At 32.9% G+C, this 23211-nt stretch overlaps 1 protein-coding gene and 1 pseudogene across 1 annotated transcript; both read left to right on the top strand.

Moving 5' to 3' along the window:
* Positions 1–22214, top strand: part of LOC134692364 (methionine--tRNA ligase, cytoplasmic-like) — a 62892-nt pseudogene extending 40678 nt beyond the window's left edge.
* Positions 10641–15467, top strand: LOC134693489 (uncharacterized). The gene is made up of 3 exons (XM_063554323.1): positions 10641–12255; positions 13436–13618; positions 14268–15467. Exons 1-3 carry the CDS (start codon positions 11118–11120, stop codon positions 15329–15331), a joined length of 2385 nt encoding a protein of 794 aa, XP_063410393.1. The 5' UTR covers positions 10641–11117; the 3' UTR covers positions 15332–15467.
* Positions 22215–23211: the final 997 nt, after the last annotated feature.

The following is a 23211-nucleotide window of genomic DNA, read 5'->3' as shown; positions in this document are numbered from 1 at the left end:
GATATCGAACAGTTTATGCGCTTTTGAAATTTACCCTGCGTAAACAAATACTTTTCTTTGTAGGAGTTATCTCCCCAAACACTGTTTTCCTTGTTATCGCATCTCCTTCGCAACCGTAAAAGATTATGACAAATTTATTTTACAAAATTGCTCGTTATATCCTTGGCATGATTTGTCCTATTTTGACCGAAGCGATATGACCGCTCCATATGAGGGTTATTTCCCCTTATGCATCTGATATAAGTGATATGAATTTCTATCTTATAAATCATAAGTGATAGAGCCCTAGCATCTTTTGATTTGAGGTCCTTGGTCCCTAAAAATGAAAATTAGGTCAAGGTCAAAGGACTAGGTCATATTCTAATATTTGAATTTGGCTTATTTTCACTTATATCCAAAGACTGTATAAGATATCAACAAATTATTTTTACTAAATTGTTAGTTGCGACATGTCGTAAGATGTAAATTTTGATTGCAAGCGTACGCTGAATGTAAAAGGGAGTTTTCTCCCCTCTTGTATTTAAAAATACGCGTTTGGTGATATAACTCATTAACTAAATATAATTTAGACCTATGGTCTTTTGATTTGAGGTCCTTGGTTTATGACCTTGAAATTGATCTCAAGGTCATAGCTTAATTTGACGTTCTAGATTTTGACCTTTGCTTTTATTCAATATGTGTACATGATAAAGATATACAACTTTTAGAAAAAGGTATCAAACCATTTAACCTTGAAAAAATCAACCGGAAGTGACCTTTTGTAAACCGGAAGTAGCTATTTTGTTGTACTTTATTAATATAAAAGTATATAGAACCAGATATTTTTGGAATTAGTGTCAAGTAAATATTCAAATATAATCGGAAGTAACATTTTTCAAACCGGAAGTAACAAATTATCTCCCTTATTTAAAAAAAATGTATGGAAACAATATATTTTTGGAATCAGCTTACTAGGAGCTATCATTTGACGATTGAAATGACATTTTAAACTTAGTTTCACAACTTTTCATATCAAAATACATTGTTTTGATGGAAAGACCTTCAATTGTTCTCTGAACAATTGGTTTTTAATTTGTATTTGTTTCTCTTCTTGTTTCAAATATAATAAGTGCAAGGACACTTGCTGATATGTCAGTTTTCTACTGTTGTTTAAAGATACCATTAAAATGTGTACAATTTTACGGCGTTTGATAATTGAATTCCTTTTAAAACTAGATATAGATTAAACTGATAAGGTTATTATCATATGAAGGACAAAATAGAGACAAAAACAGTTTTCAATATTCCATGAAATGTGACAATTGATTTGATATTGACATTCAAAATTTTTGCAATGATCTGTAAAAGAGAATTGATGGTTGATCTTTGGATAATTTGTAAAGCAGAACATCTCCTTTTTAATAAATGCTAATAACTTAAACAGTAACTTTATATTAAAAAGGCTTTTTTTATATAAATGTATTGTATATGACTAAACTCTGAAGGTTAAAAATAAGTACTTGATCTGTTGGCAAATGACCTTGCTAAAACAGCAATGACTATTTCATCTGATTGATATTTAACATGTTTAATGAGGTAGAAAGATTTGATTCGCAATCTTAATATATGACTGTTTTAATGTATATGTTAGTGGCAATAGGTGAAATTAGGCATTAAGCTTAACTACTAGGCAATAAGCTAACGCCTAGGCAGTAAGTCTAATGCCTAAATGATGTTTGGCATTAGTCTTAAACCCTAGGATTTAAGCTAAAAAAATGTGTGCAGGCATTAAGCTTATTGCATAAAATATAAATGTGAGCAAATCAAGATATTTATTCATTTAATTTTTTTTACATGTGTTACATAATACCATTAGGAGAACTGAAGTTTAAAATATCATCTACCGGAAATAAAATCACTAATTAAATTTGTTATCCTTTACATCAAAAATCATCAAGTAATACCGTAAAAAATATGATAACTTGATAGAAATTTGAGTTAAAATCATTTGTTATCAAAATTGTGAAACTGCGTTTGCACTGTCTCCTGTTTATCGTGCATCTGCACCAGCTACTTAAACATTTTGATTTACATGCGTATTTGAAAATGACGATGACTGATGGGTTGCTGCCACACGAACACAACTTGTTTCACAATTGATTTCGTATTCTAGAATTCAATTTTGCCTACAGATGCTCATCTCATGAGATGCCTATCTCATTTGATCCAAATGTTCCTAGGAGTTTTCCAAATGTTGAAGCTACAGCAGCATTGCCCGTATCATTGACCTGAATGAATTAAATTCATTAAAATATCGATAAAACAATATTTGTAGAATAATTAGTTATTTGCAATTACTTACAGTGGAATACAAAATGAATCCGTGTTGTATATGCATGGTGATTTTGAACGGTCTTTGTGGCATTGATCTGCATCTGATTCTTCGTAAGTGCAGATCCTGGATTTTTTTAAAAGAGGGAAAAGGGGCGAGAAAGTCAGTTTTGATGCCAGTTGACCACTTCGTTGTTTCATTGTCCCTCATCCATGCAGTTAGCATGTCATTGATATCTCCATTCGATCGCTCTACCCTGTGCTCAGGAAAGTCTTGGCTTCCCATGAACAACAAGTTCTGAACACATTAATTTTAACTCGGATATGACCAAAGCTGTGAATTCTGGACCATTGTCACTTTGCAGTTTACAGGGCGCACCAAAAAGTGTGATTTAATTGAAAATCCTTCAAATCAAAATACCATAGAATTATCTAGGAAGACATAAATTTTTAAATTTACCTCATCATTCTTGTTGACTTTAGCTATCAAACTCTCAAAATCTCCAATGGTAAAAATTTCATACCTTTTAATACGACCGCAAAACAAATTGCGTCGTATAATGGTATCATGTCGTCGTCGTCGTCGTCCGAAGACACATTTACTTTCCGGACAAAAACTTTAGATTAAGTGAATGGATCTCTATACATTTTTACCAGAAGGTTTAATACCACTAAAGGAAGGTTAGGATTGATTTTTTTTAAGTAAGTGTATTAATCTCTCTGAAATTCCACCACAAGTTTCCATACCATGAAGGGATGGTTAGTTATGACTTTGGGGGTTCTGGCTCAAAATGTTTTGGAATCAGGGACAAAAAAAAAGGCGAAATTAGGGTAAACAAAGGGGAAAAACTAGGTTTTCCGGACAATTACTTTAGATTAAGTGAATGGATCACTATAAAGTTTTACCAGAAGGTTTAATACCACTAAAGGAAAGTAGGGATTGATTTTGGGGGTTATGGTCCAAAACGTTTAGGAATAAGGGGTCCAAAAGGGGGCCCAAAATAAGCATTTTTGTAGTTTTCAAACAATAACTTGTGTTTAAGTGGATGAATCTTTCTGAATTATACCACAAGTGTCCATACCATTAAGGGATGGTTAGTAATAAGTTTGGGGGTTATTGCAAAAAAAAGGGGTGATAGTTTTCCAAAAGAAAATCTGAGTTTCTCAAATTCCACATTTTTGAAAAGTTTGAAGAAGAAATCTTTAATTGCACAATATTGCATAATAGATTTGTAAGATCTTGACATTTGTTTTGTGTCAGAAACTCATATTATGTCAAGAATTTGATCACAATCCAAATTCAGAGCTGTATTAAGCTTGAATGTTGTGTCCATACTTGCCCCAACTGTTCAGAGTGCGACCTCTGTGGTCGTATAAAGCTGCGCCCTGCGGAGCACCTGGTTAAATTATAGTAAGCTTTTTTGCTTTCTTTTCTGATGATTCCAAAATTTTTGCCAAAACATCATGGTACTTTTCTCTAGGGCACATGGTGTGAGCAAAAAAGCATATCTCAATTTTGTCTACTTTTGAGCAGTTCAAACCAGCTCGACTAGTTAAGTGTAAACATTTTGAAATAATAATAGAATCTCACCCCTTTCCTTTTCAATTGGATACAATTACTTTTTTTTAAATCTTTTTTATTCTTTTCTAATACCACAAAAAAAACTGTATCTAATGCTGTTTTGAATATGAAAAACACTAAAATTTGAAGATCTGTCAAATGAATGTATATTAAGATAAGGGACGACATCAAAAGTTCAATGTAGGATAAAGAAATTTCAGATGGGTGCACTCCTAACCTGTACAGCAAGTTAACTTGATAACCAGTCATTTGGACTGGTCAAAGTTAACCTGTGACCGAATATAGGACTGCTCTGACCAGTCCTAGGACCAAAATCTAGTTAACTTGAAAAGCGGACTTGGTCCTAGGACTGTTTTTATGTCTGCCAAAAAGTTAACTTGGAAACAGGTCCGCTATTGATATAAGTTGGACCTGTTTCCAAGTTAACTTCGAACCAGTCCTGTCATAAGTTAACATAAGTTAACTTCGGAACCAGTCCTGTCATAAAGTTAACATAAGTTAACTTGGAAACCGGTCCTGCCACAAAGTTAACTTATGCTTGGACAAATTCGATCAAAACCAGACCTGTTCCCAAGTTAACTTTTGACTGGTCTGCTCAACACTAAGTTAACTTGTAACCAGGACCGCTCTTCGATAATTAAAAAAAAAAAGATTTTTAATATCTTTGTTTCGTAGTATATACATCGAAAATAAAGTAATTTGAAAATTAATACTTCCGTTTTATGAACAGGATTAAATACAAATATTTTAAAATAAGTACGCACAGAACGAAACACAAATTTATCTGTGATCTGACAATATATCTATTATAAAAACGATCTCGGTTACAATGATAACAGGCACTCAATATATATATATTCCGAGATCAAATTCAATCATATTATGTATATTTTTGAAAAGAAGTATATTTGATGTTAGGTGTATACGTCCTTGTTAGTTATACATCCTTGAACTATGCAGCCACAGTAGTTTTGATGCCTCCAGTTGACTAGTACAACAAAATTATTTGACCGCATCCACCAAAACTGACCATATATGCACTTTAATTTGTAAATCTATATACCTACATAGTAAATCAGTCATATTTTTGTCAGGATTCAATGTATAATGCAATCATGACAATGGACAGCAAAATTGCAATATAATAACAACAAATTTTGGTTCGCATAAATTTAGAATACCAGCATGTCCTCATTTTATTCAAAATATTGATACGTAACAAAATTTCAGTAGTTTTGATACCTCCAGTTGACTTGTACAACAAAATTATTTGACCGCATACACCAAAACTGACCATATATGCACTTTAATTTGTAAATCTATATACCCACATAGTAAATCAGCCATATTTTTGTCAGGATTCAATGTATAATGCAATCATGACAATGGACAGCAAAATTGCAATATAATAACAACAAATTTTGGTTCGCATAAATTTAGAATACCAGCATGTCCTCATTTTATTCAAAATATTGATACGTAACAAAATTTCAGTAGTTTTGATACCTCCAGTTGACTTGTACAACAAAATTATTTGACCGCATACACCAAAACTGACCATATATGCACTTTAATTTGTAAATCTATATACCCACATAGTAAATCAGCCATATTTTTTATGTCAGGATTCAATGTATAATACAATCATGACAATGGACAGCAATATTGCAATATAATAACAACAAATTTTTGTTCGCATAAATTTAGGATACCAGCATGTCCTCATTTTATTCAAAATATTGATACCTAACAAAATTTCAGTAGTTTTGATACTTCCAGTTGACTTGTACAACAAAATTATTTGACCGCATCCACCAAAACTGACCATATGTGCACTTTAATTTGTAAATCTATAAACCAGCATAGTAAATCAGCCTTATTTTTAATGTCAGGATTTAATGTATAATACGATCATGACAATGGACAGCAATATTGCAATATAATAACAACAAATTTTTGTTCACATAAATTAAGGGTGCCAGCATGTGATCTTTTTACTTAAAATACTGATACGTAACAAAATTTCAGTAGTTTTGATGCCTCCAGTTGACTTGTACAACAAAATTATTTGACCGCATCCACCAAAACTGACCATATATGCACTTTAATTTGTAAATCTATATACCTGCATAGTAAATCAGCCATATTTTTTATGTCAGGATTCAATGTATAATACAATCATGTAAATGGACAGCAAAATTGCAATATAATAACAAAAAAATTGGTTCGCATAAATTTAGCATACCAGCATGTTCTCATTTTATTCAAAATATTGATACGTAACAAAATTTCAGTAGTTTTGATACCTCCAGCTGACTTGTACAACACAATTATTTGACCGCATTACCAAAACTGACCATATGTGCACTTTAATTTGTAAATCTATATACACCATGACATACCCGCATAGTATTAATCAGCCATATTTTTTTATGTCAGGAATCAATGTATAATACAATCATGACAATGGACAGCAATATTGCAATATAATAACAACAAATTTTTAGTTCACATACATTTAGGATACCAGCATGTCCTCTTTTCATTCAAAATATTGATATGTAACAAAATTTCAGTAGTTTTGATACCTCCAGCTGACTTGTACAACAAAATTATTTGACCGCGAATCCACCAAAACTGACCATATGTGCACTTTAATTTGAAAATCTATATACCCGGACAGTAAATCAGTCTTTTTTTTTATATCAGGATTTAATGTATAATACAATCATGACAATGGACAGCAATATTGCAATTTAATAACAACAAATTTTTGTTCGCATAAATTTAGGATACCAGCGTGTCCTCCTTTTATTCAAAATATTGATACGTAACAAAATTTCAGTAGTTTGAATACCTCATGATGACTTGGAAAACAAAACTATTTGACCAAAACTGATCATATGTGCACTTTTATTTGCAAATCTATATACCCGCATACCATTATACCGAGCGCCTTAATGTCTTCTCCTGGCGCTCCTGTTCACATTTTAGTAGGACCGTAAATGTACACATAATCAATAATATTGGAAAACTATTAATGCAAAAAATATTCTGAATGAATTGAGAAATGTCAGAATTTCATCTCTTTATTCATAATAACAGTCACATCATATATAGGAGTTCATGATGGTGTACGTGTAAAACAAAACTATTATGCCACATCATCAAAGTACCAACACTGACATGTCTGAATTCATTTGTACTATTTAAAATGATTTAATAAAAAAAAGTATACGAGGTTCTCTTCTTGGAATCTATTATGTCGGTTGATTGATTTTGTTTATAGTTAAACGTCAAGTGGCAACTATTTCATTAAAGTGCGCATTGAGTATAGTTTTAGGACGTCCCATATAAATATCGGCAATGACAAATCTCTCAATAAATCTGACGAAATTTGACGAGATTGTTGATAGTTTTACCACACCGTATGCTTACGGACACAGTACAATTTCTGTTATAATATTCTGCGGGAAATATAATAGTAAATCCAATGCAAACAAGTTGAATATCAATGAAATATCCATGCAAGTATAAATTTATGCATAAAGTAAAATTTAGGAAGGGACAGGTAAACAACGGGGAACGAAGTAACGTAGACAATGTTGCCGATATCCCGTGATATAAGAATATTGTTCCGATGCGTTGGATAACCTTTCTATCCGCCTTCTAATAAAAAAAAACTCTGTGTGATCGTATAGCCATTTTTTATTTATATAAGAATATATGTATATCAAAGAGAGCATTTGTATAATATCTAGTAGAGTCTAGCGAGTAAATAATAAATGATATCTGTGGAAAAACAATGCGAATGTTGTTTACATATTTTAATGAAAGCTCAGGTCTGATATGAAAACTCTTATAACGATAATCTGTCATATGTCCTCAGGTCTGGTCAATAGCAGACTTGTCCACAGGTCTGGTCAAAAGCAGACCTGTCCTCAGCTCTGATCAGGAGCAGACCTGTCCACAGGTCTGGTCTGAGACAGACCTGTCCTCAGGACTGGTCAAAAGCAGACTTGTCCACAGGTCTGGTCTGGGGCAGACCTGTCCTCAGGACTGGTCAAAAGCAGACTTGTCCACAGGTCTGGTCTGGAGCAGACTTGTCGATAGGTCTGCAGCAGTCCTAAAAAAGCAGACCGTAGGTCTGGTCCACCAACGACGAAGTTAACTTGCTTGACTGCTTAAAAATTCTCAAGTTAACTTAGAAAGCAGTCAACAAGTTAACTCTAAGTTAACTTTTGTTAAGGTTAGGACCGCACCCATCTGTAATTCACATAGTTTTTTCACTGACCCCCCACCCCCCTCTTAACTGAATTTGGGAAAAATTTATTTACCAATAGGAATATATGTAAAAATCGATTTTAGATATACGAAACTTGCAGAATTTTAACCCCCCCCCCCCCTCCAATTCCAAACTATTTGATTTAAGTTTTTTTTATCCTACATCGATCTTTTGATGTCGTCCCTAAGAATATAATTAAGAAACTCCTTTATATCAAAATAAATCACCGAATATACATACAGTCCTTGGATGGTGTAAACTTCCCACTAACACCATACACCATAACACCATACACCATACACCATTACACCATACACCTTGTACCATTACACCATACACGTTACAGCTTTGCACCATACACCTTACACATTACACCATACACCATTACCCATTCTATCTACACGACCCGAAATTACCCATATTGCAATAAAATTTCCAATATTAAGATTACTATTATTGTTTATGTTTACAATTTGAAAACACAAAATAAAAAAACTTCGTTTTCAACTAATGAAATGTCGTACACCATCATTCACACCATTCCCGATCACACGTTCCACAATCACACCAATCCCCATACACCATTACACCATTCCCCTTACACCATACACCATAGCACCATACACCTTACACCATTGCACCATACACCATACACCATTACACCATACACGTTTTTTGGGGAAGTTTACACCGTCCAAGGGCTGTAAATTCCAGATTTCACTTATTGCCTTAATTTATGTTTGGCAATAGGTTGAATACTCATCATCAGATTTCAGGAAATAAGCTTAATGCCTCAAAATTTCAGGCAAAAACTTAATGCCTAGGCGTTAGTTTATTGCCTAGGAATTAAGCTTAATGCCTAACTTCACTTATTGCCGCTAACATATATATGACTGTTTTAATAGTCTTAAGTATTCATCTTACTTTTGTTAGTAGTGTTTGACCTCATTATTAGCTCACCCGACCTTGTGGACCATTACTTGGCATTTTTGATTGTCATCAATCATCCATTATCCATACTTGTAATTTTTTCCCTAAATCTTCTATAAAATTACTCTATCATATCAACGAAACTTTTGCTAAAATAAGAAAATAATCCTACGATAAATGGGTTGTAAAAAGTATAGTTTATGCAAAACACATAACTAACAGTGTTTGATGATGACCCATCCATAGGATCATCATCATATACTGTTAATCATAGCTATTTTGTGCATTTTTCCTTTGATCTTTTTTTGTGATATTTTACATATCATACTCCCTGCTTGAGGTGGAAAATTATCACTAGAAACTAAGGAGACACAAAGTGTTGCTAATGAAATTGACAACGTTAACACAGATAAAATAGCGATAAACAGATTATCATTGGTCATCTCAACTCGATTGCTTTTCTCGCTTTCGCCGTACAGGCTCAAGCGAGAAAATCGCTCTCGTTGAGATGATCAACGATAATCTGTAATTTATGTTTTGGCATACTATATTTTTTATTTGTCATAATTTTTTCCTAGTGATACACATAATTCATATGGCTTCCACTAACAAAAGTTCCATTTGGAGTTACTGTGGTTAGATAGCCCTTATGTGAGGGTGGTAAAGGGTTATTTTCGTGCAATGTGTTTTGCCATTTTTATTCCACGTGTAGCTGTGAAAGTTTGTTATTCACTGTGTTTCGTGAAATCGGTAAAAAGATCAACGTGCAAGAAATTTTTGATTGTTAGTTCATCCGAAAAATGGTATTTTTATTTTTATGTCCCTCTTATGTCAGTATACCATTACTCTCAATGAATGGTTTCACTTTAGCAATCACCGTCAAATTTTTATTGTTGCTATAACGGCCCGTTTTTCTACCTTGAACATATTCTGCCAATATTGAAGGCCCTTTAATTAATCGGAGGACACAATGTGTAAATTGTTTAAATATATATTAATTTAAAAGATTAATTTATATAAAAAAGAAAATGCTAATTGTTTGGTGACATATGACTCAGAAGTTAAAAAATGGTATATAATATGGTTGCTGATCTGAAGGCCACCGTATTGGTTGTTGCAATTATGAACATGTCAAAAGACAATTTGCTGTTTTGACATTGTAATTTGTCATGATTCTTTTATTTTATCTAATAAATGGGTACCGGTTAACAATAAGATTTTTTTTTCCTCACTTAAATATGATTTTTTTTTCTCGCTTTATTGAATAAATTATCTGGTGATAAAATGGTTTATACACGAGGAATCAAGCAGTTATTTTTTTGTTGCCTAAACAGCATTTTTTCCTGCTAAAACATACACTAATAATATTGAAGGCCCTTTAAATTATCCAAGCACACAATGTGTATATTGTTTAAATATATATTACTTTAAAAGATTAATATTTATAAAAAAGAAAATGCAAATAAAGGTTTCCAGTTAAAAGTGTTAATATGGTACTTATATAGAATAATATAAGTACTGTTTATACAAACTGACATTCCAGCTTACACTTAATAATTAATGTGATAATAAAGATGCTGACATTATTGATACTTTTAATTAACATACACAGACCACTTGGTACATCTTGAGGTTAAATCCCTGGCATTTGACACTTTGAAGTTACAACTGGAATCTCACTAGGAGGCACACTCTAATCTTTTCTTAATCAGATACATGTCATAAACAATCACAGTTGGTGAAGAAATGCAGATTATGATACCAGATCTTATAGAAAATAATTACACAACAATTAGTACATTATCTAAAGGTCAGTGAGGCCAGACTCCTCCCATTGTTGATTGATGTACCCTATCTGTGTGTGAAGCCATATGCATGGTCTTTGTATAATCACTTTCTTGGTTCATAGCAGGCTTGACTAGTTGATATAGTTTTACAGTGCTATTATTTAATTTATTTCAATTTAAACAACTACTTATAACTTGGATTACTTTATTCACTCGTGACATAATGTCTGGCAGAGGAAAAGGTGTTCGCACAAGAAGGAATAGAGTTACTTCATATGCAAATTCAGCTATTTCTGATAGACAATGGGATTTAAACAATCCATCCAACTGGACTTCACAAAAATTTCGAGAAGAATTGGACAAAAAAGGCATACAAACTCCAAGTTCTTTACCCAAATCGGTATTAAAACAACTATATATCGAAAATTCTAACACAAGTGGGATTACTACACCACAAATTCAACAAAACAGGACTATTTCTGACAATGATACATCCAATCTGTTGAGTACAGAACCTGAAGTAGCTGTAACAGACAGTGGGACAAATGTACAACCCTTAGCCTCTTTGGACATAAACAATATTCCTGTTCCCAATACTTCCTTGGCAGAACAGGACACAATGAGTGTAAACCATCAAGTAACAAGCAACAATACAGGTGGAATTACCAATGACATTCCAATGCAGAACTCTAATTTCAACAGTATGGCTACAATGTCTACCATGCTGGCACATTGTTTCAGTGGCTTTCAACAAAGTTTGAATCATTTTAACCAGAATTTAAACAAAGGGACTAATACTGACAGCAGTGGATTCAACCTTCAGCAATGGTATAAAGCTCAAAGTTCTACAACTAATCACATGGATCAAGTTCCGAATATTCCCATATTTCAAACAGGATTACAACAGGATTTGATTTATCCGTCTCCAACCGTACAGCAGTTAGATGCCCGAGACTCATCTACTCAACATGGATTTCAAGGAGTGCGTTCAGATTCTTTTTCAAATGTGGATATCATTTCTCCTATTCTTCAAAAACAGATCATTGAGGGTAAGGATATTAACTTGGCATCTCTGTTAATACCAAAATATGAATGCCCCCAAACAAATAATATTTTGGCTAATGGTATAGAATTAAATGTTTCAGGAAAGCCTGATCCACGTTTGAACAGAAAGTTGTCTTTGCAGGAATTTATTAGGGCTTTTGGAAAATTTAAAAGGGTTATGACAACTGTTTTCCCAGATAGGCGTGCCGAATTGGACGCATATCAAGACGACATCATTGATATATGCAACTTTTTTGGAGATAAATTTTATGATTACCATAAAATGTTCTCTGCAAAAGCTGTTAAGAGAAAAGTTTGTAAAAATTGATTGGAGTAAAAGGGATCGTGATATTTTAAATTTGGTTACAGCTGGGGCTAGCATAAACATTTGTAAAATCTGTAATATGGCAGATCATACCACAGCTTTCTGTTCACTACAAACTTCTGGGAATTACCAGTCACATTTTAACAAAAATTCAAGGCAGTTTGAAGCTTCCATTGATTCAGGTCCTTCATCGGATAAGTTAGACAAAAATGGCAGAACACGTGTATATTTCAAGGGGGAAGAGGTTTGCAACAATTTCAACACTGCCAGGGGGTGCACAAGGATCAACTGTTCCTATAGGCATGTCTGTTCTAAGTGTAACCTATCTAACCACTCCCTACCAAATTGCAGAGTCTCAAACAAAGGTGGAGAACAGAATTCACTTGCGAAACCCCTTTTACCTATTTCATCTCAGAATAGTGGGAAACATTTTAAAAAATGACTAGTATTAGAGGACTTTCCAAAGGAAGCTACTTCCCCTATTAATGTGGATAAGCTCGAAATTGAACTATTTAGTTATCCTGAAAAATCGTTTGTAAAATATGTATGCAATGGTCTACGAAAGGGTTTTGATACTATGATATCAGAAGTAAATTTATCTACTAAAGAATGCAGAAATAGTTTTTCAGCAAGGTCACAACCAGAAATTACAAGTGCCTTAATATCAGTTGAGGTAGAGAGAGGATACATGTATGGGCCTTTTAACAACCTCCCCTTTCAGAATTATAGGGTAAGTCCCATAGGGATAGCAGAGGGGAAATACTCAAACAAAAAACGCTTAATATTAGATTTATCCTCCCCTCACAATGATGATGAACATTCAAGCATAAATGATTTGATTGATAAAAATAATTGTTCAATGTCCTATGTCAAGATAGATGATGCCATCGATATAATTTTGCGTCTAGGAAGGAACTCCTGGCTTTGTAAATTCGATATATCAGACGCATTCAAAATTTGTCCTATCTTTCCAAGCCAGTGGCCATTTTTCTGTATAAAATGGTGTGAGATGTATTATTTTTTTGTTAGATTAACCTTTGGTTGTCGTTCCAGCCCAAAAATTTTTGATCATGTGTCCCAAGCTATTTGCCACATAGCAACACAAAATTACAAAATTCTAAACATATTACATTTGCTTGATGACTTTTTGACCATTGATTCACCATCAGCAGATTCACCATCAGCAGATGGAGAAAGAACAATGGCAATTATGATGATGATTTTTAAAAAGCTTAACATACCAGTAGCTAGCCACAAAACTATAGGTCCTGTCAAATGTTTGGAGTATCTGGGTATTATACTGGACACTGAAAAAATGGAAGCTCGACTACCAACTAATAAAGTTGAACTTATTTGTGAGTTCATCTCAAAAATTTATAGGAAAAGAAAATGCACTAAAAGGGAACTTTTACAGCTTTTAGGTCATTTAAATTTTGCTTCAAGGGTGATTCTTCCTGGTCGAACCTTTGTTTCATATCTTATTAATCTGTCCTGTACCGTCAATGATCTGCACCATTATGTTCACCTAACTAAGGAGTGCCGAACAGATTTATACTTTTGGTTGCGTTTTCTTAGCAATTGGAATGGAGTAAATATGTTTTACAATAAAGATTACATTTCAAGCTTCGACATGGAACTCTTTACAGATGCATCATCAACTAAAGGCTTCGGCGGTTATCATCAAGGAGAATGGTTTTCTTCTTCATGGTCAGGAAATTTGGAATTACCAGATGAGAAAAAATATTCAATGGCTTTCCTGGAACTGTATCCTATTGTAGTGGCAGCTATTCTATGGGGTTCCAAGTGGTCTAAAAAACGTATTCTTTTCTGGTGTGATAATGAGGCAACAGTTGCAATAGTGAAAAAAGGTCGATCTAAATGCTTACAGATCATGAGTTTAATGCGACAATTAACATGGTGTGCCTGTAAATATAACTTTCATTTCAGTGCAAAACATGTACCAGGATATGAAATGAAATAAGTGACGCTTTGTCTCGATTTCAGATGGATCGTTTCCGCAGGCTGGCTCCAAATGCAGCACTTCAACCTCATCAGTGCCCACCCAGTTCAGAAGTAATGTGGTCCTGAACAAAATAGTTCATCAACTTTGGGATATTGCTATTGCAAGCAAAACAAGAAGTGCATATGAAACTGGATTTAAACATTTTGAGAGATTTACGTTGCTGAACAATTTTAAATTTAATTACCTACCACCTATTTCAGAAGACATTTTGATTTATTTTACTGCATATTGTTTTCATTTTTTGAAACTACAGTATTCTACCATAAAATTGTATTTATGTGGAATAAGATACAAATATTTAAAAAATAATTGTAAGGATCCCTTAGAATCTGACAACAACACACCCTTAGATAGACTCTCCTACATTTTGAACTCTGTCAAAAAACTTCAAAAACCAAATAACAAGAAAAGATTACCTATCACTTTCGAAATTTTAGAGAAAATTATATTTCGTCTAAGGCAAGGTGTGTTTACCCCTTTCATTGATTTAATGCTAGAAGCAGTATGTACTGTAGGTTTTTATGGCTTTATGAGATGTGGAGAATTTACTGTCTTGAAAGCCAACCAATTTGACCCATCTGTTAATTTATGTATTGGAGATATTATTTTGCATAAAGATATGATAATTTTGAAATTGAAACAGTCTAAAACAGACCCTTTCAGGAAAGGTGTAGATATTCAACTCCATAAAGTAAAAAATCAAATTTGTCCTTTTAAAATCTTAGTCAAATATTTACAAGTTAGAGAGAGTCTTAAACAAGGTCTCCCATCTGATCCACTTTTTATCTCACAAAATGCTTTGGCATTAGAAAGGAATTATTTCATTAATTGTATAAAACAAGTACTTAGTATATGTGGCTTCAATCCTGATCACTATAATGGTCATAGCCTACGCATAGGAGCTGCCACTACTGCAGGTAAAGCACATATTGAAGACCATTTGGTCAAAACACTAGGACGCTGGTCCTCTGATAGTTACTGCAGGTATATAAGAGTGTCATCTACTTCAATTAAATATGCACAAGAATTGTTAGGAAAATATTAACATGAACATAATAATGTTTTTAGAATGCAGATCTACACATTCATGTACATAGATTTTTCCATTGTTATTTTTTATATATATATTTTTTTTTTCTTTCTCATGACTTTATTGAAGGTGAAAAAATCTTAATCCTAAATCCTTGAAGGGCACTCAGCTGTTTCCATCTGAGTTTTTGGACCTTGATGGAATTTTATCACTGGTTATTTCTAAAATTTCATTCATCCCCAAGCATTTCGAGGAAAAATTTTATCAAATTTATTCCAGCGCCAGTTTGATAGACCCCTGCTACTTCACAAGTACATGGGCTATCCCCATGCAGACCTTGCACACACCGGCTGCAGATGAGACGCCTAGTCTCATCACCTAAGTGGAGAACCCTTGCTTCACATTCCCCGGCTGGCGTATTGTCGGGCAGGCAGGTTCTTCCTCACACTGGAGGTTGCAAGCTGACTTGCTCTGGCAGGAACTCAAAATTGTTTTATATGCTGAGTGTTTCCCTAAGGCCAAAACCAGATTGATTAATTGTTTTTTATAATAAAATTATTATTCATTCTAATATATCTTTCTGCTTTAAGCCAGTATGATTTGCTAAGACCATGTTTTGGTTTACACACAGATATCCCTTATGTTACATTTGGTATTGTTTTTCGGAGCTGGTATTTGCTCAATTACAAGGATGAGATCTGGACTTTAATTGAGATTTGTTCTATTATGAGAGTTTTACTTTGAGTAAGTGTAGAGTCAAGACTTGCTCATTAGTACAAACAGAAGAAAAAATTTTACCTCAAAAGTTACACCTGTTAAAATATAAGTTGATGTGATCATTAAACATTTCATCTTATCAATGGAAGGCTTGCTTATTGATGCCTTGATCTTGGGAAAGGTAAATAAATTTGTGTCTCTAAAAATTTAGTAAGCCTGCCACTGGTGACCTGAAATGTTTTGATCACTGACACTAGAGCAAAGACAAGAAGTATTGGCAACCACTCACTCCAACAACTATACAAATTATACAACATCATACTAAAAGTACAGAAACAATATTTCACTTTATGAGACTCAATGAATATAAAACATTACACTTAGAAAAACAAATAGGAGACTACAGAAAAGAATAACAATAGGAGACAACAGATTACAAACTTGGCTTGTTTGTATAAATATGGTACTTATATAGAATAATATAAGTACTGTTTATACAAACTGACATTCCAGCTTACACTTAATAATTAATGTGATAATAAAGATGCTGACATTATTGATACTTTTAATTAACATACACAGACCACTTGGTACATCTTGAGGTTAAATCCCTGGCATTTGACACTTTGAAGTTACAACTGGAATCTCACTAGGAGGCACACTCTAATCTTTTCTTAATCAGATACATGTCATAAACAATCACAGTTGGTGAAGAAATGCAGATTATGATACCAGATCTTATAGAAAATAATTACACAACAATTAGTACATTATCTAAAGGTCAGTGAGGCCAGACTCCTCCCATTGTTGATTGATGTACCCTATCTGTGTGTGAAGCCATATGCATGGTCTTTGTATAATCACTTTCTTGGTTCATAGCAGGCTTGACTAGTTGATATAGTTTTACAGTGCTATTATTTAATTTACCACCCGCCATCCACCTACCTAACACCTTCAATAATGTTTCATGACAAGGGAAACATCTCAGTTTTTACTAGTGATATATATTTTATTTTTAATTTCAATTCCTTGATGGAATTTTTTCACTGGTTGTGGCTTGTTTGTATAAATTGAATGGTTAAGTTTCCTTCAGAAATGTGATAATGAATAAAATATAACATTTAGCAGGACAATAATCTTTAGAATATGTTTTTTAAAGAAATTTTCCAGATTTAATAAAAGTGAATGACTCACATATTAACCTCTTGATAATGAAAAATTAAAAAAAAAATTGTTTGGTGGTAGACATATTTCTATGAAGTTAAAAACTGGAACTTTTTTATAATTTGTTTGCTGATTTCAAGGCCACAGTTTTAATTATATCAACTTGATACTGTAAATTCAGAACTAATCATGAAGTTTTCATAAATGCAATTGGTTGAGTATCACATTTTTGTTTAGGGACCAGCTTGGGTACCAAATTTCATGGATGAATGAAAACTTTCATGTATATTTAATTTCATGGTTTTGCCTAAGTTTTCATACAGACCTAATAGAAAATTTTATCATTCGTTTGAACATTCAATTTTGTAGCTCATCTGTACCCACGAAATTCACTAAAATTGGTATCCAACGAATAATAATGAATCTACAGTAACTTGTTAATGACATTGAAAGTTATAATTTGATATCATATAAAGATAATTTTCTTTTCTTCCACTAGAGTACCTGAACTACGAAGATGGCAAATTTTCCAGAAGTCGTGGAACAGGTGTGTTTGGAAACCAAACCAATGACACAGGGCTACCTGCTGATATCTTCAGATTTTACTTACTGTATGTCAGGCCAGAATCACAGGTAAAATTCATTCATATTCTGTATGAAGCTTTATCATCAAGTAAGAGGATATATTCTTAGTTTAGAGGGACACTGCTGTACCATAAGCCTGTTATTACTGAGCTTGTCTGTTCAATCCATGCACAAGAAACATTACAAATAAAGATCAATATTTTTTTTTTTACAGTAATGATTTATTTTATATTTGATATACATTGTAGATTCTAAAATTATTGCATACATTTATAATTGCAATTTTTGAAGAATGGACAAATATACACAATTAATTATTGGGAGTGCAGGAAAAGCTGCTAACAGATATATGTATCCAATATCAGAATGCAAGTTCTAAATATTGCAAAACTCAACCAGTGGCATTATTAGCATTATTAAAAACCTGGCAGTAGTTTCTAAATTTACAGTAAACAGGAACTTGTTGGAAATTTATAATTTTGGTTTATAGCAATTAGTTCAATTTAATTTAGTTATAGGTTAGACAAAGGCTGTTAAAAAAATATGAATTATGAAATGACACTTGAATACATTTTTAATGGACACTTGTGTTAATAAATAAAGTTGTTTTAGAAGTTTGTACCGATTACATCAAAGTTATAATTTTAAAGGCTCATATTCATTGCAGGATAGCAGCTTCAGTTGGGATGATTTCTTGTTGAAAAATAACAGTGAACTTCTAAACAATCTTGGAAACTTCATTAACAGGTAAAAGAATCTGAATCTAAGACATTAAGTATGTATTCAAACCAGAAGTCAAGATGTGGAATAATTTAAAAGTAAAATCAGTGATTATCATAACATTGTAGAAAAAAGTAAATCAAAAGACATAGCCCTACATTTAATAGTAAAAGAAGAAAATTACTTTATCCTATACATTAAAATTGAGAATGGAAATAGTGAATGTGTCAAAGAGACAATCACCCGACCACAGAACAGACAACAGCAGAAGGTCACCAATAGGTCTTCAATGCAGCAAGAAATTCCTGCACCCGGAGGCATCCTTCAGCTGGCCCCTAAACAAATATATATACCTGTTCTGTGATAATGAACGCCATACTAAACTCCTAATTATACACAAAAAACTAAAATTAAAAATAATACAAGACTAACAAAGGCCATTGAATGCATTCAGGTTACTCAATATAGTTATTTAAAAAAACAAATACTATATGAAATGCATGATGTTCAAACAATATATAAAAAAATAAAAAAATGACAATAGGAATGGTTTTTTTTTTGTTCACAAAAAAGACATTTATATATTTGATGTTAACAGTAAGATTAAAAAAAAAATTTTGCTAGGGGGTTGAAGTTTCTCAGTGACAAATGTTGTGGAGTTATCCAGGAAATGAATCTTAGAGATGAAGATAAGGAGCGGTTGGCCCTTATAAACAGGGAATTACAAACATACATTGATAATATGGAACAGGCAATGTGAGTTCGAACTACATATAAGTCAAATTCTGAGGACCTGTAGGTTATTTCATCAGTTATAACACTTTAAATGGTAAGATATTTTATCTTACAAATTGACAGCAAAGCACAGTCGGTTAACAATGATCAACAATGTTAGCAGTGCAAATGCAAATTGAAAAATGTGTTCATTTTTTTTTACCAAAAAAAAGAGAGAAAAAAAGCTCTTTCAATAAAAACCTAAAACTTTCAGAGAAATACTTTAAGATAAAATGTGTTTTCAAATTAAAACATCATGCTTATGATTTTACCAACAAATCAAATTGATTTTTTTTTGCTATAAAAGTCACAGTTGCATTCCTGTATTTTAGATTGAGAGACTCCATACGTAACATAATGAGCATATCCAGATTAGGGAACTAGTTCATGCAGTCTAACAAACCATGGGTCTTAGTTAAAGGTAGCGCAGACGACAAGTAAGTTATTTACATGTGTCTATTTGTTATTATTACCAGCTAATAAACGAGAAATTGTATAATTTGGAAATTTATAGATGGATTAATGTGAACATGGACAGTAACTTGTTTTTGATTGTTATGTGTTATTTGTATTGATTTTACAACCCAAGATGACAAAATTGATAAAATATGTTAATACTGCAACAACTATTACTTTATATAAAGAGGTTACATATAGATAAAAAATTGAGAATGGAAATGGGGAATGTGTCAAAGAGACAACAACCACACCAAAGAGCAGAAAACAGTTGAAGGCCACCAATGGGTTTCAACACCATGAGAAAAATCCTGCACCAGGAGCCGTACTTCAGCTTGCCCCTAAACAAAAAAATTTCCCAGTTCAGTAATAATGAACGTCATACTAAAATCTGAAATATATAAATGAACTAGCTATTTTCCCTGATCCACCTTTAAGTTGTATACTCTTATCTTTAGGTCAAGATCGGGAACAGTTGTTAGTTTAGCTGTCAACATTGCCAATCTTTTGTCTGTGGTGTAGTGGTTAGTGCATCGGACTACTAACACAAAGGTTCCTGGTTCGATTCCCGTTTGGGATGAAAATTTCAGGAACCCAATTTTCGGCTCTCCCTTGACACCATTTGCAAGTATGGTCTTGAGGAAACGATGATAGTCCGTCGGACGGGGACGATAAATGGCTGGCCCGTGTTAAGAGAGAGCCACATCTCTTGCACGTTAAAGACACCCTTGTAGATTTCGAAAAAGAGTAGGCTAATGCCGCTACAAGGCAGCACTCGCACCCGCAAAGTGGAAAGGGATTAATATAAGTTGCAAAACTTGTTTCCCAATCCACTATAAATAAATATGTTTAAATTAAATTAAATTTTGTCTGTGTTACTACAACCCTATATGCCAGAGACAAGTCAGACTATACAGACACAGTTAAACACCCCACCAGACTCTAATGTTGTGTATAGAGAGTTTGAATGCCACCTGCCACCAGGACATAAAATAGGAAAGGTAAGAAACTTTCACCTTACTTTGATATATATGTAGAGAGTTTGTATGCCACCTGCCACCAGGACATAAAATAGGAAAGGTAAGAAACTTTCACCTTACTTTGATATATATGTAGAGAGTTTGTATGCCACCTGCCACCGGGACATAAAATAGGAAAGGTAAGAAACTTTCACCTTACTTATATATAGATATAGGAAGATGGGGTATGAGTGCCAATGAGACAACTCTCCATCCAATTAACAATTTATAAAAGTATATGTATATATTAAGTTGTAATGTCAGTTGTATAGGACACGTCATTCAGCTGCTGTTGTGTTGATCTCAGTTACTTGTGAACAATGAGATCAAATGTAGATCTATTTGTACATAATTAGAGCAATTTTAAAAGTAGGTTATTTTATGCACTTACTCTAAGTCAGGAGCCTATTGTTCAGTGGTTGTTGTTTGTTAGTGTGGTTCATATGTGTTTTATATAGATTAGACCATTGGTTTTCCTGTTTTAATTGTTTTACACTAGTCATTTAATCACTTGGATGGAGAGTTGTCTCATTGGCACGTGCACTCACAACACATCTTCTCATTTACTGTAAATTCATTATTATTCGTTGGATATCAATTTTCGTGGATTTCGTGGGAACAGATAAACCATGAAATAAAATGTTCAACAAATAGCAAATTTTCTATAGTCTTGTATTCAGATTTCAGCAAAACCACGAAATTAAATATCCACAAATATGTAAGATTTCCTTAATCCATGAAAATTGGTACCCACGTGACGAAAATAAATGAATCCACAGTAAATGTAGTGTACTTTTGGAGTTCTCTAATCTTTATGATGCCAAAATTTTGAATGACAAGTATTGGCGGTAGAACAAAGTCTTGTCAACTTAATTTTCCTGAGAATTCATTTAGGTATAAATTTTCATTCTTTTACAATTTACTGTTTATTTCAAATTGAGAATGGAAATAGGGAATATGTTAAAAAGACAACAACACATCCAAAGAGCAGACAACAGCTGAAGGCCACCAATGGGTCTTCAACACAGCGTTATGCTATATTTCTTTATTGTGTTATCTACATAAATGAAAACATATTTTGGAAAAGGACATAGGTTGTGCCATGTTTTCTTGGGTCATATACAGTAAAACCTGACTAAACCGAACCCTTTCGGGACTTAAGATTTTGTTCGGTTTTGGCAGGTATTCGGTTTCTTCAGATTCACAATGCATAAAATGTGATATGATTAGTCTTCAGAACAAGTTTGGATTAGACAGGTTTCCGGTTTATTCAGGGTTCGGTTTAATCAGGTTTCACTATATATAGATTTAGTATGAATCATGAAGTATTTTTTTTTTTGCAGCCAAGTCCATTGTTCCAGAAAATAAAAGCTTGTAAAATAGAGGAATTTAAAAAGATGTTTGCTGGGCAGCCAGCACCTAAGACAAAGCCTAAAAGAGTATGTTTTCTTAGATATCAGTAGGTTGTGTCTGTGGTAAATGAGTGGGCATTATTTTGTCCTGAAAAAAAATTAACTGCACTCTTAAATTTTGTTACATTAAAAAAAAATACTGATTAAATTTTGAGAAAATTATTCAACAGTACAGAATGGCACAACCCTCAAACATGACATCATTGTATGCAAGCATTGCTTAATCTACAAAAGGTAAGAAGAAAGCAGTAGCTTACAGTAGTTTAATATAATAATTTCCTTGAATTAACTTAATATAGAGATGTAGCTTCAAAGTGTATTTGTTAGACAGTGCTAAGTTAAGTTCAAATGGAAATATTTGTTTGCATTATTGGAGCAGTATATTTCTCTATAAAGTAATGATAAAGTAAGGAATTTTTTTCTTTTTTTTTTTTTTTCTTTTTTTTTTTAAATTTATCAAAGTTTTATTGCACTTTTGCTGTCAATCTACAGCTTCAATTAAGTATCCCTTAAATTAATCATTGAATATTTAGGGGAAAATATTCAATAAGTATATCTATAAAGTTAGTTGTATTTATTACATTCATAATAACAGTTCTACAGAGTACAATTTCATACCGGAATACGGTACGTTTCTTAACCCAAACTGTATATGATTTATTTATTGAAGCTTCACTGAACCGTGAAATTGATGATGATCTTTGATACTGACAGCATGACTGTTCAGCCGAGAGTAGAATTTCGAAATTTTTTTTTGGTTTACTCCGCGTAATTGTGAAAAGGAGTCTTAAATGAATAGGTAAGACAATTTTTTTTTTTACACATTATATAAACAACATAATTTTTTCCAGTAATGGTATTTTTTTGCGATCAAACCAAAGATAAAAAAAGGATCGAAAGTACACGTGGTATAATTAACGATACATGAATGCAGTATCCAATCATTGTATTGTGTAAACTAATAACCAAACTAATTCAGTGTAGCTATACTAGATATGATAAATTATATATAAACATGACAAAAAGAGTAGAATAGCGAATTTCACTT

Source organism: Mytilus trossulus, chromosome 12, assembly GCF_036588685.1.
Source record: "Mytilus trossulus isolate FHL-02 chromosome 12, PNRI_Mtr1.1.1.hap1, whole genome shotgun sequence".
In the NCBI taxonomy this organism is placed as follows: domain Eukaryota; kingdom Metazoa; phylum Mollusca; class Bivalvia; order Mytilida; family Mytilidae; genus Mytilus; species Mytilus trossulus.
The sequence above is the reverse complement of the archived record's forward strand: the minus strand, read 5'-3'. Positions and strand labels throughout refer to the sequence as shown.

Bases quoted from the DNA above. Each gene is read 5' to 3' on its own strand.
- LOC134693489 (XM_063554323.1), top strand. From the start codon at position 11,118: ATGTCTGGCAGAGGAAAAGGTGTTCGCACAAGAAGGAATAGAGTTACT. The intron at 12,256-13,435 runs GTAAAAATTGAT...CACCATCAGCAG, and splicing joins AGCTGTTAAGAGAAAAGTTT to ATTCACCATCAGCAGATGGA. The intron at 13,619-14,267 runs GTGAGTTCATCT...TCTCGATTTCAG, and splicing joins TAATAAAGTTGAACTTATTT to ATGGATCGTTTCCGCAGGCT.